General features: G+C 41.7%; 1 protein-coding gene across 2 annotated transcripts in view; it reads left to right on the top strand.

Moving 5' to 3' along the window:
* aldh16a1 (aldehyde dehydrogenase 16 family, member A1) overlaps positions 1-15,383 on the top strand; it is an 81,352-nt gene that overhangs the window by 17,369 nt on the left and 48,600 nt on the right. For both annotated transcript variants that reach the window (XM_043679625.1, XM_043679624.1), the window contains exon 5: positions 1,370-1,447. In XM_043679625.1, the coding sequence (XP_043535560.1) occupies positions 1,370-1,447 (78 nt within the window). The remainder of the gene's footprint in view (positions 1-1,369; positions 1,448-15,383) is intronic.

Genomic DNA, 15,383 nt, shown 5'->3' on the forward strand with positions numbered 1-15,383 from the left:
AGAACATGCAAACTCCACACAGACAGTTGCCCGAGGCTGGAATCGAACCTGGGACTCTGGTGCTGTGAGGCAGCAGTGCTAACTACTGAGCCACTGTGCCACCCATTGTGATGTGGTTGTTTCAGCAGAGGAGGAGACAGTCCTCAGGGCACTGCCTGACTAGCAAATTGCTACCAACAGTATTTTTGTTGGTTTAGTTCTGTCAAATGTCCTCCTCCTACCTCCGTTTGAAGGCAGAGAGTTGTGTTCAAGTGGACTGTCACATACCAGTGATCCAACAATGCACCACATTCAAGTAGCCACAACTCATTGGAGCAGCAGTAGGCAATTCGGCCCATTTAATCGGCTCCACCATTCAATGAGTTGGTTGATCTGATAATCCTCAATTCCATTCTTCTGCCTCATCCCCAATAGACCATAAAATGAAGGAATAGCAGTAGGACTTACAAATGCCTGAGGTGTGTAGGGTTTGTTGTCAAACTCTTTGATCATGAAAGAAAAGCACCAAAGCTAAGCTGGGTTGTGTCATGTGACCACCCTCAACCAAATCTGACCTTTCACTTTCCACAAAGGCATCAGTAGTACAAACCCCTGCAACATGGACTTAGTTAGAGTCAAACTGAAAGACTCACAGAGCAGCCACTGCATGGGGTTTAGATACAGAATAAAGTTCCCTCCATGCTGTTCTCATCAAACACTCCCAGGGAAAGTACAACATGAGCTGAATACATAGCGTTCTGTCATGTCCTAGCTTAGACTCCGATAAAGTTACCCTAGACAAAGTATGATTTAGAAATACCAGTAATCTCCTTTTATACTGCTCCATTTAGGACTCCTAGATCAGCAGCAACAAGTGATACACACAATTAACTTGACCTCATCAAGCCTACTTGGATCATGCATAGTTTTGTACATTCCACCTAACCTTGGAGGAGCTTGCCTGTTCTACCAGTGCTATCCATGCCATTTTCCACACCATGCTCCCTTATGGCACCTTCATGGTGCTGGAAAAATGAGTATCAAATTCAGTTGAGTAAGTGTATCTACAAGGAGGTGGGATATCTTAAAACTGAGCATTTTAAGAACATAAGTAGCATTCATCACCTAAAACTAGTTTAGATGAGAGGATTATTACAGACAGCAGAGATGCTGTATTCTTTTTGTAAAATCCTCTCTGCCAACTATCTCCCATTTGTGTAATCTTAAATCAATTGCTTTTGCAGTAGATAGTTTTTCACCTTTGACGAAGGTTTATATGCTATGCAAAAATGTCATGGTTCTGCACAGTGAAGGTTGCAAAATCTTTGAATGTCCTGTTATGTTTTGTTACACCGTTTAATGACAAACATTTTCCTTCCTCTTTATTCAGGTGTTGTTGCAGCGATTGTTCCGTGGAACTTCCCTTTGATGTTGCTGACATGGAAAATTTGTCCAGCTCTCGCTATGGGTGAGACATGACACCTTAAAGGCATCTCTAGCTAGCAGCGATCATAATATAATCAGAATTACATCCCGTTTGGAAGGGAGAAAAGGGGTCTATGATTAAAAATTAAACTTAAAAAGTCAACAATTTGGGCATGAAAGCTGAGCTGGCTGAAGTGAAGTGTGATTTGAGACAAAGAGATCAGTAGAGAATCTGTGGCACACATTAAGGGATATTTCAGAATAAGTACCTTCCTAGTATAAAACATTCACCCATCATCTGTGAGGATCTAAAGTTAATGAGAGCATCAAACTTAAAGAAAAAGTATATCATTGTGTGAAGGGAGTGTCCGGTCAGATGACAGGTCAGAACACAAAGAAGAGCAGAGAAGGACTAAAAGGACAAATGAATTAAAGCATGAGAGAAAGCTAGAAATGTGAAAACAGTAAGTAAGAGTTTCTACTAGTATCTAAAAGGGAAGAGAGTAGAGTGAGTGTTGGCCTTCAACAGAAGTTGGTAAGGAAATGGCAGATGAAATGAACAAATATTTTCCCCCTCTGTTCATATTAAAGCATGGAAAAGCATCCCAATGAAACCCATATATCAAAAGGTTGGTGGAAGAGGGGAACTTGTTGAAATCATCACGAGGGAAGCTATACAGAGCAAACTAAAGGAGCTAAGGTTGATAACTCTCTGGTTCCTGATGGATTCCATCTTGTGGTTTTGAGGGATGTGGCTAATGAGGTAGTGGATGTATTAGTGGTAATTTTCCTAAATTCACTAATTATGGAAAGTTCCATGAAACTTGAAAATAGCAAATGTTACCTGTTTATGGAAGCAAAGAGGGAGCAAGGTAGGTATAGCCCAGTTAGCTCAAGGCCTATCATGGGGAGGGTGTGATAATGGCCACTTGGAAATAATCAAAGTAACCTGGAAGAGTCAACATGGTTTTGTGAAAGGAAAATCATGTTTAACCAATTTATTGGATTTCTTTGAAAGGTTAAAATGTGCTCTGGGTAAAGGGGATCCCATTGTCGGACTGCACTAGGATTTTCAGAACGTATTTGACAAAGTTCCACATATAAAGTTATTGCGCAAAGTAGGATCTCTTGGGTTCAGGGGTAAACATGTTAGCATATTCTCTATTTTCTTTCAACTTGGCTGGTTGAAAGAAAATAGAGAATATGCATAGAGTCGTAGAGATGTACAGCATGGAAACAGACCCTTCGGTCCAACCCGTCCATGCCGACCGGATATCCCAACCCAATCTAGTCCCACCTGGTAGCACCCGACCCATATCCCTCCAAACCCTTCTATTCATATACCCATCCAGACGCCTTTTAAATGTTACTTCCTCTGGCAGTTCATTAGGTACAAGTACCACCCTCTGAGTGAAAAAGTTGCCCCTTGGGTCTCTTTTATATCTTTCCCTTCTCACCCTAAACCTATGTCCTCCAGTTCTGGACTCTCCCACCCCAGGGAAAAGATCTTGTCTATTTATCCTTTCCATGCTCCTCATGACTTTATAAACCTCTGTAAGGTCACCCCTCAGCCTCTGATGCTCCAGGGAAAATCGCCCTAGCCTATTCTCAACCTCTCCCTGTAGCTCAAATCCTCCAACCCTGGCAACATCCTTGTAAATCTTTCCTGAACCCGTTCACTCCAATAGGAAGGAGACCAGAATTGCATGCAATATTCCAAAAGTGGCCCAACTAAAGTCAATGATCATGTGCAGCCACAACATGACCGCCCAACTCCTGAACCCAATACTCTGACCAATAAAAGAAAGCATACCAAGCATCGCCTTCACTATCCTATCTACCTGCAACTCCACTTTCAAGGAGCTATGAACCTGCACTCCAAGGTGTCTCTGTTCAGCAACACTCCCTAGGACTTAGCAGGATTTATACACTTAATGTTAAGATTTGCTTTTCCAGAATGCAATACCTCACATTTATCTAAATTAAACTCCATCAGCCACTTCTCAGCCCATTGGCCCATGCATAAATGGGTCTTTTTCAGATTGGCAGGATATGATGAGTGGGGTCCCACAGATGTCTGTGTTGGGCTCTCAACCTTTAATAATTTATTTTGATAATTTGGATGTAGGGCTTGAGGACATGATTGCTAAATTTTCAGATGACGCCAAGACAGGTCGGAAAATATATTGTGAATATGACACTACAAGTTGTAGACCAGTTAGACTCATTTTATGTCAGTGGGCAAAAATCTGGTAGGTGGAATATAATGGAGAGCGAAGTGAAGTTGTTCATGTTGATAGGAAGAATAAAAGAATAACATTGTTTAAATGGTGAGGAATTAGAGAATTCTGAGGGACGGAGGGATCCAGGTTTTTGACTGCTTAAGTGACAAAAGTTAATACACTAGTGCGGCAAGTGATAAAGAAGGCCAATGGATTTCTATCCTTTATGACTAGAGTAACTGAATATAAGAGTTACTTATATAGGGCGTTGATGAGACCACATCTTGGTCACTTTGCATAAGGAAGGGTGTAAAGACATGATCTTCTGATGCTGCTTGGCTTGCTGCTTTCTTCCAGCCACCTGCTTGTCTACCTTGGATTCCAGCATCTGCATTTTTTTTTTGTTTCTGTATAGATTGATTACCAGATTGATTCCTGGAATGAGCAGATTGTCGTGTACGAAAAGATTGGGCCTATTTTCATTTAGTTCAGAACAGTGAGAGATGACATCATTGAATTATGTAGGATTCTGAGCGGTCTTGACAAGATGAATGTGCAAAGGACGTTTGGATCAGTCCAGAATTTTGTCATCCTTTTAGAGTAGAGATGAGGGGATTTTTTTGATGTAATGTGACTTTGAAACTATGCCTCAGAATGAAGCACAAGTGCTCTTATTGAATATTTTAAGGTAGATATTGATAAGTTCTTAAATGGAAACAGAAGTTGCTGGAAAAACTCAGCAAACCTGGCAGCATCGGTAGAGAGAGATCAGAGCTAATGTTCTGGGTTGTGACCCTTCCTTGGAACGTTAACTCTGATTTCTCTCCACTGATGCTGCCAGACCTGCTGAACTTTTCCAGCAATTTCTCCCTTTTTGTTTCCAATTTACAGCATCTACTGTTTTTTTTTAATGTAGGTAAAGTTCTTGTTAGTAAGGGAGTCTGAGGCAATGAGGATGAATGAGAACCAAGAGGCCTATTCCATTTGTGTGTTCCACCACTTTGCTAAGGACTGAGAGTAGACAAGAGCAGTAATTGACTCGGTTGAATTTGTCCGACGTTTTGTAGACAAGGCATAGCTGGGCAATTTTTCACATTGTTGGTTGATGTGATTGTTGTAACTGCACTGGAACAGTTTGATTAAGGGCCCAACTAGTTAGCGAGTTTTGAGAAGATTTGCAACTCGGGTTGAGGTTCGGGATGTACGTTTGCTTGCTGAGCTAGAAGGTTCGCTTTCAGACGTTTCATCACCATATTAAATAACAGTGATGAAGCACTGGTGGCATGGCCTACTTTCTATTTGTGTTTCGGTTTCCTTGGGTGAGTGATGTCATTTCCTGTGGTGGTGGCATTTCCTGTTCTTTTTCTCGGGGTGATAAATGGGATCTAAGTCTGTGATTGTTGATAGAGTTCTGGTTGGAATGCCATGCTTCTAGGAATTCTCATGTGTGTTTCTGTTTGGCTTGTCCTAGGATGGATGTGTTGGCCCAGTCAAAGTGGTGTCCTTCCTCATCTGTATGTAAGGATACTAGTGAGAGTGGGTCATGTCTTTTTGTGGGGAGTTGATATTCGTGTATCCTGGTGGCTAGTTTTCTGTCTGTTTGTCCAATGTAGTGTTTGTTACAGTTCTTGCAAGGTATTTTGTAAATGACATTAGTTTTGTTGTCTGTATAGGGTCTTTCAAGTTCATTAGCTTGTGTGTTGGTGGGTTTGTGGGACACCATAATGCCAAGAGGTTTGAGTGGTCTGGCAGTCATTTCTGAGATGTCTTTGATGTAGGGGAAGAGTGGCTAGGGTTTATGGACGTGTTTTGTCACGTTGTTGGGGTTAGTTCCTGAGAAATCGGCGGACTGTGTTCATTGGGTACCTGTCCTTTTTGAAAACACTGTCTAGGTGATTTTGTGGGTTGTGGGTGTTGGAATGGTTGCCTCTGTAGTTCTGTATTTGGTCCGTATATGTTGTTTTCCTAGAGACGCTAGTTTGAAGCTCCCCATTGGCTGTTTTCTCTACTGTGACATCTAGGTTTGGCAGTTTGTTGTTTTCCAATTAAAGAATTCCAGAAAATGAAACCAGATGGGACCGACACCCCACGCTTCTACGGACTATCAAAAATCCATAAACCAGGAGCCCCCCCTCAGACCCATAGTCTCACTACCCGGAACACCAACTTACAGACTGGCCAAAGAACAACACGCAAGACTGAAATACCTAGTAGAAGTATCACAGCACTCCATCCACTCCACCCAGGAATTCCTAAAAATCATCAAAAACACCAAAATAGAGGAAGACGAAACAATGATCTCATTCGACGTAACAGCACTGTTCACCTCCATCAACATCGACCTAGCAAAGGAAACACGTACCACACTTTTAGAAGAGACCATCACACACACCCCAACTGCCATCAATCACATTACCAATGAAAACATCATGAAGCTAGAGGACCTGTGCCTCACCACCCACTTCACCCTCAATAACATAATCTACAAACAACCAACGGCACACCCATGGGATCTCCGCTATCAGAACTCGTAGCAGAAGCTGTAATGCAAAGGCTAGAACAAACAGCCCTACCAACCATAAAACCAAAAATCTGGGTCCACTACGTAGATGACACCTTTGTCATCACAAACCAAAACAAGATAGAAGAGATATTTAACATCACCAACACCCTCACAGGCATACAGTTCACCAAGGAGGAAGAAACCGACAACAAACTCTCATTCCTGGACGTCACAGTCAAAAGAAAGGACAACGGAGAACTACAAACCTGCGTATACAGAAAACCGACAAACACTGACCAAATACTTAACTACACCAGCAACCACCCACACACACAAACAAAGCTGTATCAGAACACTATTCCAATGAGCCACCACACACTGCAGCACAGATGAACTTCGGAAAAGAGAGGAGAACCACCTGTACAACGTATTCAAGAAGAACAGATACTCAAAAAATACAGTGCGCAGATTCCTGAAGGACAAACCACGACAAGCAGACCAAACACAGCCAGAAACCCTAACCACCTTACCATACATTAAAGAAGTCTCAGAAATGACAGCCAGACTACTAAGACCCCTCGGAATCCTAGTAGCACATAAACCCACCAACACTCTCAAACAAAAACTAAAACTTAAAAGACCCAGTACAACCCATGGAAAAAAACCAACGTCATCTTCAAGATTCCATGCAAGGACTGCCACAAACACTACGTAGGACAAACAGGAAGAAAGTTAGCCACCAGGATACACTAATACCAGCTAGCCACAAAAAGACACAACCCTCTCTCCCTCGTAGCCCTACACACGGATGAAAAAAAACACCATTTTGACAGGGACAACACATCTATCCTGTGACAGGCTAAGCAAAGACATGCCAGAGAATTCCTAGAGGCCTGGCACTCCAACCACAACGCCATAAACAAACACATAGATCTAGATGCCATCTATCAACTCCTCAGAAAACGAACAGGAAATGACATCACCACAAACCCCAGGAACCCCATCCAGGAGAAAGATATAAATAGAAAGCAGGAGACAACCGCTTCGCTTCACTAGGAGGTTGCCACTGGTGTTACCTAGCCAGGTAATGAAACGTCTGGATATCAAACCTACAGCTCAGCGAGCAAATCTACACCCTTTCCTCCTCTTTAGTGAATTTTATGATAGTAAGGGTATTGTTGATGATCTTGAAGATTTCCTCTAATTTGTTTTGTTTAGTGATGACAAAGGTGTCATCCACGTGGTGGACTCAAAGCTTGGGTTGGATGGTTGGCAGAGCTGTTTGTTCGAGTCTCTGCATTACTACCTCTGCTTAAAAACCCTGATATTGGAGATCCGATGGGTGTTCCATTGGTTTGGCTGTAGGTTTTGTTGTTGAAGGTGAAGTGGGTGGTAAGGCATAGGTCCGCTAGCTTGACGACATTGTCCTTGCTGATGAAGTTGGTGGTGTTTGGTGTATGTCTTTGGTTCTTCTAATAGCGTAGTCAGTGTTTCCTTGGCCAGGTTGTTGTTGATGGATGTGAATGGTGCTGTTAGGTCAAAGGAGACCATTATTTCATCCTCTTCTATATGTTGGTGTCTTTGGTCTTCAGGAATTCTTGGATGGATGGAGTGGAGGGCGTGAGTCTTTAAGTCTTTTAGTCTTTGGTGTAACTCGTTGACCAATTTGTAAGTTGATGTTCCAGGTAGCGAGACAATGGATCTGAGGGAGGGCTCCTGATTTGTAAATTTTGGGTAATCTGTAGAAACGTGGTGTGTTCGATCCGTCTGGTTTCAATTTTTGGAAATTGGTCTTAAGTATTGGTCCAGATTTCTGAAGTCTTTTTGAGTAGAGCTGTGATTTGGTTCTCTAGTTATGGGGTTGGGTCTATCGCCACTTGTAAGTGTTGGTATGTGGTACCAGGCCTGCCAACCATCCAACCCAAACTTTGGGTCTGCCACGTGGCTGACACCTTTGTCATCTCTGAACAAAACAAATTAGAGGAAACCTTCAAGACCATCAATAATATCCTTACTGGCATAAAATTCACTAAAGAGGAGGAAAACAACAACAAATTGCCATTCCTAGATGTCACAGTAGAGCGAATGCCAAAGTGGGAACTTCAAACCAGTGTCTACAGGAAAACAACACATTGTGACCAAATACTGAACAACAGAAGCAACCATCCCAACACCTGCAAACAAAGCTGCATTAGAACATTATTTCAACGAGTCACCACACACCGCAGCGCAGAGGAAAATCACCTCTACAGCACATTCAAAAAGAATGGGCACTCAATGAACACAGTCCACAGATTTCTTAGGAACAAACCCCAACAACAGACAAAACACGTCTAGAAACCCTAGCCACTCTCCCCTACATCAAAGACCTCTCGTAAATGACTGCCAGACTACTCCGACCTCTTGGCATCGTGGTGTCCCACAAACCCACCAACACTAAAACAGCAGCTACTGAACTTGAAACACCCTATACAGACGACAAGCAAAACTAATGTTATTTACAAAATACCTTGCAAGAATTGTAACAAATACTACATTGGACAAACAGACAGAAAACTAGCCACCAGGATACACTAACATCAACTCGCCACAAAATGACATGACCCACTCTCATTAGTATCTTTACATACAGATGAAGAAGGACACCACTTCAACTGGGACAAGGCAGCCATCCTAGGACAAGCCAAATAGAGAGAGACACGAGAATTCCTGGAAGCATGTCACCCAACCAGAACTCTATTAATAAACGCATTGACTTGGATCCCATTTACCACCCCTGAGAAAAAAACAGGAAATTACATCATCAACCCAAGGAAACCTAAACACTTAAGTAGAAAGCGGGCCATGTCACCAGAGCTTCATCTGGAGGCTCACTGATGATGTTACCTAGTATGGTGATGAAACAGCTGAAAACAAGCCTTCCAGCTCAGTGAGCAAACCTACATCCAGGCCCAACTAGTTCTAGAACACAGATCTTCATTACGATGCCAAAGTATTGTCAGGGGCTATTTCCTTTTTCTTGATGTCATGTGGAGAGAATAAAGTTGATCAACTCTTGACCTAATTGTTATTTATTGTTCAGAGGGCGATTGTTATCTGAAATGCTTTATCACTCTATAAACTGATCTGCAATTCATCTTTATCGTTTGCATCAGTTTATGGCATTTAGCAGGGCAAACGATGAAGTAATTTATTCCAGATAATGTGCTTCCATTTGTGAAAATCTCTTCCTTTTTATAGTGCCAAAAGAGGAGAAAGTGAGGTCTGCAGATGCTGGAGATCAGAGATGGAAATGTGTTGCTGGAAAAGCGCAGCAGGTCAGGCAGCATCCTGAAGAAGGGCTAATGCCCGAAACGTCGATTTTCCTGTTCCCTAGATGCTGCCTGACCTGCTGCGCTTTTCCAGCAACACATTTTCATAGTGCCAAAAGAGGCAAGTTGACCACCAAGCACCAATGTCCAGGCTGATGCTTCTCCACAGTGAACACACACATATTCCTCACGCCTTCACTTGGTTGCAGTCCCTAATTTGTGCAAAGTGTGATTGAAGTTTATTGATGCTAGTGTTTAAGGACCCAAAAGCTAGTTGCAGGTTGTACAATATGCATGAGGTAGCAAATCTTCTATCTCTGCGTAAATCTTCTAGCAATTTCCTTTCAATTTGAAGGTACTGTGATAGTATTTGTATTGTCTTTTTAAGATCATCTTCCACTGTTACAAAGAGCCACTTAATTAGGTTACAGCTTATCTTTTGGCTCAACTCCACCTTTCTCCTCTGCCCTTATTCCTTGATTGTCTGACTGTCTAAAAAGTATTGCAGTCATATTCCTGAATGCATACTAATTATGTACCGACCCTTCTGTGAAGAAATTTCTCCTCATCTCAGTCATAAAGTCATGATCTCTTGCATTTGTTCAGTTTTATTCATCAACTTACCATGTGATATACTTTCTATCTGCTTACGGTTTAATTAACAGACTGATCCCTAATGTCAGAAAACAGACATGAATACATCTGGAATGATGCTCAGCATCATTCATGACTCCTCGCATACTGAAGCAGTCCCTGTTCATAAGCAGAAAAACCTGGATGAAATTCATGTTTGGGCAGCTCTATTGCAAGTAGAAATTGCCAGGGAATGATCATATCCAACAAGGCGAACCAATTGTCACCCCTTGCTATTCAATAGCATTACCATCACTGAATTTCTCACTATCAACATCTTGGGGGTTACCATTGACCAGAAACTGAACTGGACAAATCATATAAATATAGTGGCAACATTGGGAATTCTGTGGTGAGTAAATTGCTGCTGACTCCCCAAGTTGTCCACCATCTGCAAGACACAAGTCAGGAGTTTGATGGAATAGTCTCCACTTATCTGGAGGAATGCAGCTTCAACAACACTCAAGAAGCTCAACATCATCCAGGACAAAACAGTTCATTGATTGCAAGTGTTAGATGGGTAGCCAATGTGCATCCTCTCCACCACCAGCTCTCAATGCCAACAGTGTGTTTCATCTACAAGATGCAGCGCAACAACTCACTAAGCTGTGATCAAAAAAACATTCCAGACACATGATCTCTATTCTCCAGAAGGGCAGGGGATGTGTAGGAATGTCATCACCTGCAACTTCTCCTCCAAGCCTCTTGTCGTTCAGAGTTGGAAGTAATCACCATTCCTTCAGTATTACTCAGTCTAAATTCTGGAACTCCTTCCCCAACAGCGTTGTACGTTTACTTAGACCATGTGACAGCTGCAGTTCAAAAGGACAACTCCCACCAACTACTTGAGGGTAATTAGGGATGGGCCATAAATGCTGATCTAGCCAGTAATACCACATTGTATGAATTATTTTTTGAAAAAGTGGTCTACATTATCCCTAGAAAAAAAATGACTTTCTTTTCTTTATGCTAGTCTTCATGACTTGTAGAATCCAAAATACTTTCTGCCCAATGAAGCACTTTGTTAGGTGGTAAACGCAGCACTGAATTTGTGCACAACAAGATCCCATGAACATTAATCTTAATAGATTTATCTAATTTTACCATTAGGGCTCTGAGGAGAATTCCACAAGTATGGTCTGGCTCTTCTCAAAAATACGTGTCATAGGATCTTTCGCAATATCTGTGCGGGCAAATGGGATTGTTAATAAACCAAAGGCAATAAAGTTAAATATGTAACACTCCAAGTTGTACTGGGATAGTTGGAGGAGAGAGTGAATGACTCAGTCGCTCACTAGTTAGGAACTTAATCATGTTGTGCATTTGTTCAGGAGAAGCCACTAATTTAATTCAAACCAGAGCCATTATTGGGCATGCAGAGTACAATCTACAAATGTGTTTCCAGTTAGTGGTATAAATTCGAGATCCAGGAGATAGTTTGGAGGTACTTGGCAAATTCTTGCCCTAATTGTTATTTCTAGTTCAAAACGAAATTATCATCTTTGGTTTAAAGACCTGAAGGGACAAATCAGCAGCTTATCTTTATTTTTTGAATCAGTTTCTGTATTTAAAACAGCAAACAGTGAAGATTTTAATTCCAGATGGTATATTCTTAATTGTGTAAAAATCTCTCCCGTTTTGTTAAGGAAATTGAATTGATCATTAGACTCAATGACACGGCTGAGATGTACATGGTGGAAAAACAAGGGAAGTCCATTGATCGAGGTTAAGGAGCCTAAAGCAGCTACAGGCGATGCAGTATACACAAGAAAGCAAACCTACCTTATACAGCGTCTCAGTATGTCCCCTAGCAATTGCCTCTTAATTGTTTACTGCTGTTGGCATTTTTGTTTTCTTTTTCAGAAAGTCTTTCACTGCTACAAAGAGCTCGTATTTATTTCCATAATCTGATATAGAGGAGTAACCAAATACTTCCATTTGCCACTTTTTTTTATTTAATGTGGTTATAGCTGTCCTGTTACCTCTATTTCACCTTCCTGCCTTACTTCATATCACTTAGTTGCCGGAGAATCCAAAAAGTATTAATTTATTATCTGGAGTAGAGTTTTGAAGATTCGCAAGTTTGAGTGAAGGGGGAGATAATGGCCCAGTGGTATTACAGCTAGACTATTAGACCCAAGTGATGTTCACAGGACCTCTGTTCAGATTCTGGCATGGTGATGGTGGGATTTGAAGTCAATAAAAATCTGGAATTAAGAGTCTAATGTCCATTTTTCAGAAAAATCCTTCTGGTTCACCAGTGCCCTTTGGAGAGGAATCTACCTACATGTGACTCCACACTGCGTTTTTTACTCTTAACTGCCGTCTGGGCAATAAATAGCCACATCCCGAGAATGTTTGTTTGTTTGTTTGTTTTTATTTTAAGGAAAAAAGTCTCCACATTTCAGTCCTAAAGGCTAGATCACTTGCAAGCTGAATGTGAGAGATATTTAATCCTTGAAGGCAGTGGAGAAAAAGGCTAGCAATATCCTTTATCCTTCCTAAAGCCAGATATTGGATTTCGAGCAAAGTCTGAAGAAATATGACCCGTTTATCTCTTAAAAAGTGATGACCTAAAGAACGTAGAACAGTGCAGCACAGGAATGAGCCTTGCAGCACAGGAATGAGCCTTTCAGCTCATCGTGTCTGTACTGACTGTGATACCATTCTAAGCTAATCCAACTTGCCTGTGCACAGTCCCTGTTCCTCTATTCCCTGATTGTTCGTGTGTCAGACTAAATCCCTCTTAATGTTTTTGTTGCCCAACTCCTTCTACCCGCTGCACCAGGGTATCTGGACGAGGGAAAAAGTGAGGACTGCAGATGCTGGAGACCATAGCTGAAAAATGTGTTGCTAGAAAAGCGCAGCAGGTCAGGCAGCATCAAAGGAGCAGGAGAATCGACGTTTCGGACATAAGCCCTTCTTCAGGAAGCAGGACGAGGGAGCAAGCCACTTGGCAACTCCACAATTAGGATCCTCGTCACACTTTACATTTCATTTGGGAAGAGACTAATTTAGTTCAGACCATCTGGCACGCGGAGTACAATTTGCAATTGTGCAAGTTGAGGCTATAAATTCCAAGCCAGTGAGAAGGTGCAAAGATGTTTGACCAACTCTTTGGCCTAATTGTTATTTCTAGTTCAAAGGATGATCACTATCGCTCCTTTTTTTTTGTGGTCTATAAACTGATTAGCAGCTTATCTTTGTCTTTTTGCATCAGTTTACAGCTCTTAGAGCAATCAGTGAAGGTGTTTACTCCAAATAATGTATATTTAATTGCACACAAATCTCTTCCTTTTTACAGTGCCAAGAAAAGCAAATTGGCCATTAGACTGGCTTGATGACAGTGTTGAGGTATTCACGGGAGAAATGAATCCCTATCACCTTCGCTCAGCTACAATTGCTATTTTGTACAAAGCAGTGAATGAAGGTCATTTGAAGTTAAAGTTGGAGGAACTCAAAGCTAGCTGCAGGCTGTGGAATATGCACGCGATAGCAAACTGCCTTGTATCTTAGAGTAAATCTTGTAGCTATTTCCTTTTAATTTGAGACTACTGACAGTATTGCTGTAGAAACTTCATTTTGTGATGGCTTTCGAACCACTCTCAGAAGTGCTTTTGGAAAGTCTACAACTGCTACAGACAAGGACTTGTGTTTGTCTATATAAGGGCAAGAAACAGAAGATACAGGTCTGTGTAGCCCCTGGAGGCTGCTCCACCATTCAACTGGTCATACCTTTTTACCACAGCTCAACTTGTCTGCCCTATCTCAATAACCGTTGATTGCTAGATTTTTGTACAATAAGACAATCTCATTCATTGCATCGTAGGTTTCTGAATTTCAAAGATTCCTAACACCGAGTGAAGAGATTTCTCCTCTCCGCTTTTAATGTGGTGTAAATTTAATGCAGTGTTTTCTGTAATACACCCAGGCATATGTTATTTGTCATTTGGGCTGGAGGCCATGACACAATGGTGTTGTTGCTGAACTAGTAATTCAGAGGCCCAAGTGTTGCTCGCCACCAGGACCACCTCAAGATTGTTCAGCACCATTGTGGTCTTATGAGGGAAGGCCGAGGGACTTTAGGTTGTTTTTGTTAGAGAGAAGAAGGTTGAGAGGTGACTTAATCGAGACAATATAATCAGACTTAGATCGGTTGGACAGTGAGAGCCTTTTTTCTCAGATGGTGATGGCTAACACTAGGGGACAAAGCTTTGAATTGAGGGATGATAGATACAGGACAGATGTCAGGGGTAGTTTCTTTACGCAGTAGTAGGGCCGTGGATCGCCAACTTTAAGGGCATTTAAATGGTCATTGGATAGATATATGGATGAAAATGGAATAGTGTAGGTTAGATGGGCTTCAGATTGGTTTCTCAGGTTAGCGCAACATCAGGGGCCTGTACTGTGCTGTAATGTTCTACTATTGACTGAGCAGTTGAGTCCTAAAAGGCATAGTTGCTAGACTGGGTGTGTTGTAGGTGGTGAGGAAATCAATAAGAGAGGGAAAAACATGTTGGATCTCATTCTCCCCATTCTATTTGGTACAGGTGTGCTCGTAATTGTATTAGTACGACTGACCACCGCACAGTCTTAGTTCCAATGAAGTCCCATCTTTGCAATAAGAATACCTTCCATTGCGTTGTTGGCATTACCTCTGTCTGAATGGGATAGATTTCAAATAGATCTAACCATTCAAATCTGGGCATCCATGAAATGCTATGAGTTATCATTATCAACAGAATTGAACTCCAATGCAGTCTGCAGCCTTATAGCTTGGCATACTCCCTGTGTCACTTTGCCATCAAAGGAGTCATTTGTGGTTCAGTGAAGAGTGCAGAAGGGTATGCCAGGAGTAGCATCTGGCATTCCTAAAAGTGAAGTGTCAACTCTCAGTGAAGCTGCATTGTTAGACTGCTTGTGTATCAGAGGACATAAATAATGTGTGATAGACTGGACTAAGGATTCCATGAGTGATAGGTCCGATTTAAGCTCTGCAGTCCTGCCACAACAAGTTGTGAAAAGTGGTGAACAATTAAACAACTTAATGGCGGAGATGGCATCACAAATATCCCCATCTGAATGATTGAGGAGCCCAGCACATCAGTGCAAACAATAAGGCTAATGATGCATTGAAATAATCTTCAATCAGATGTGCTAAATAGATAATCCATCTCGACCTCTTTAGAGGTACCCAAAAGTGGAGGTGCCAGTATTCAGTCAACTTGATTCACTCAATGTACTATAAAGAATGGCTAAAGGCACTGGATCAGTGTAAAGGCTGTGGCCCCTGACAATATTCCTGCAACA

This window comes from Chiloscyllium plagiosum, chromosome 39 (assembly GCF_004010195.1).
Source record: "Chiloscyllium plagiosum isolate BGI_BamShark_2017 chromosome 39, ASM401019v2, whole genome shotgun sequence".
NCBI lineage: Eukaryota > Metazoa > Chordata > Chondrichthyes > Orectolobiformes > Hemiscylliidae > Chiloscyllium > Chiloscyllium plagiosum.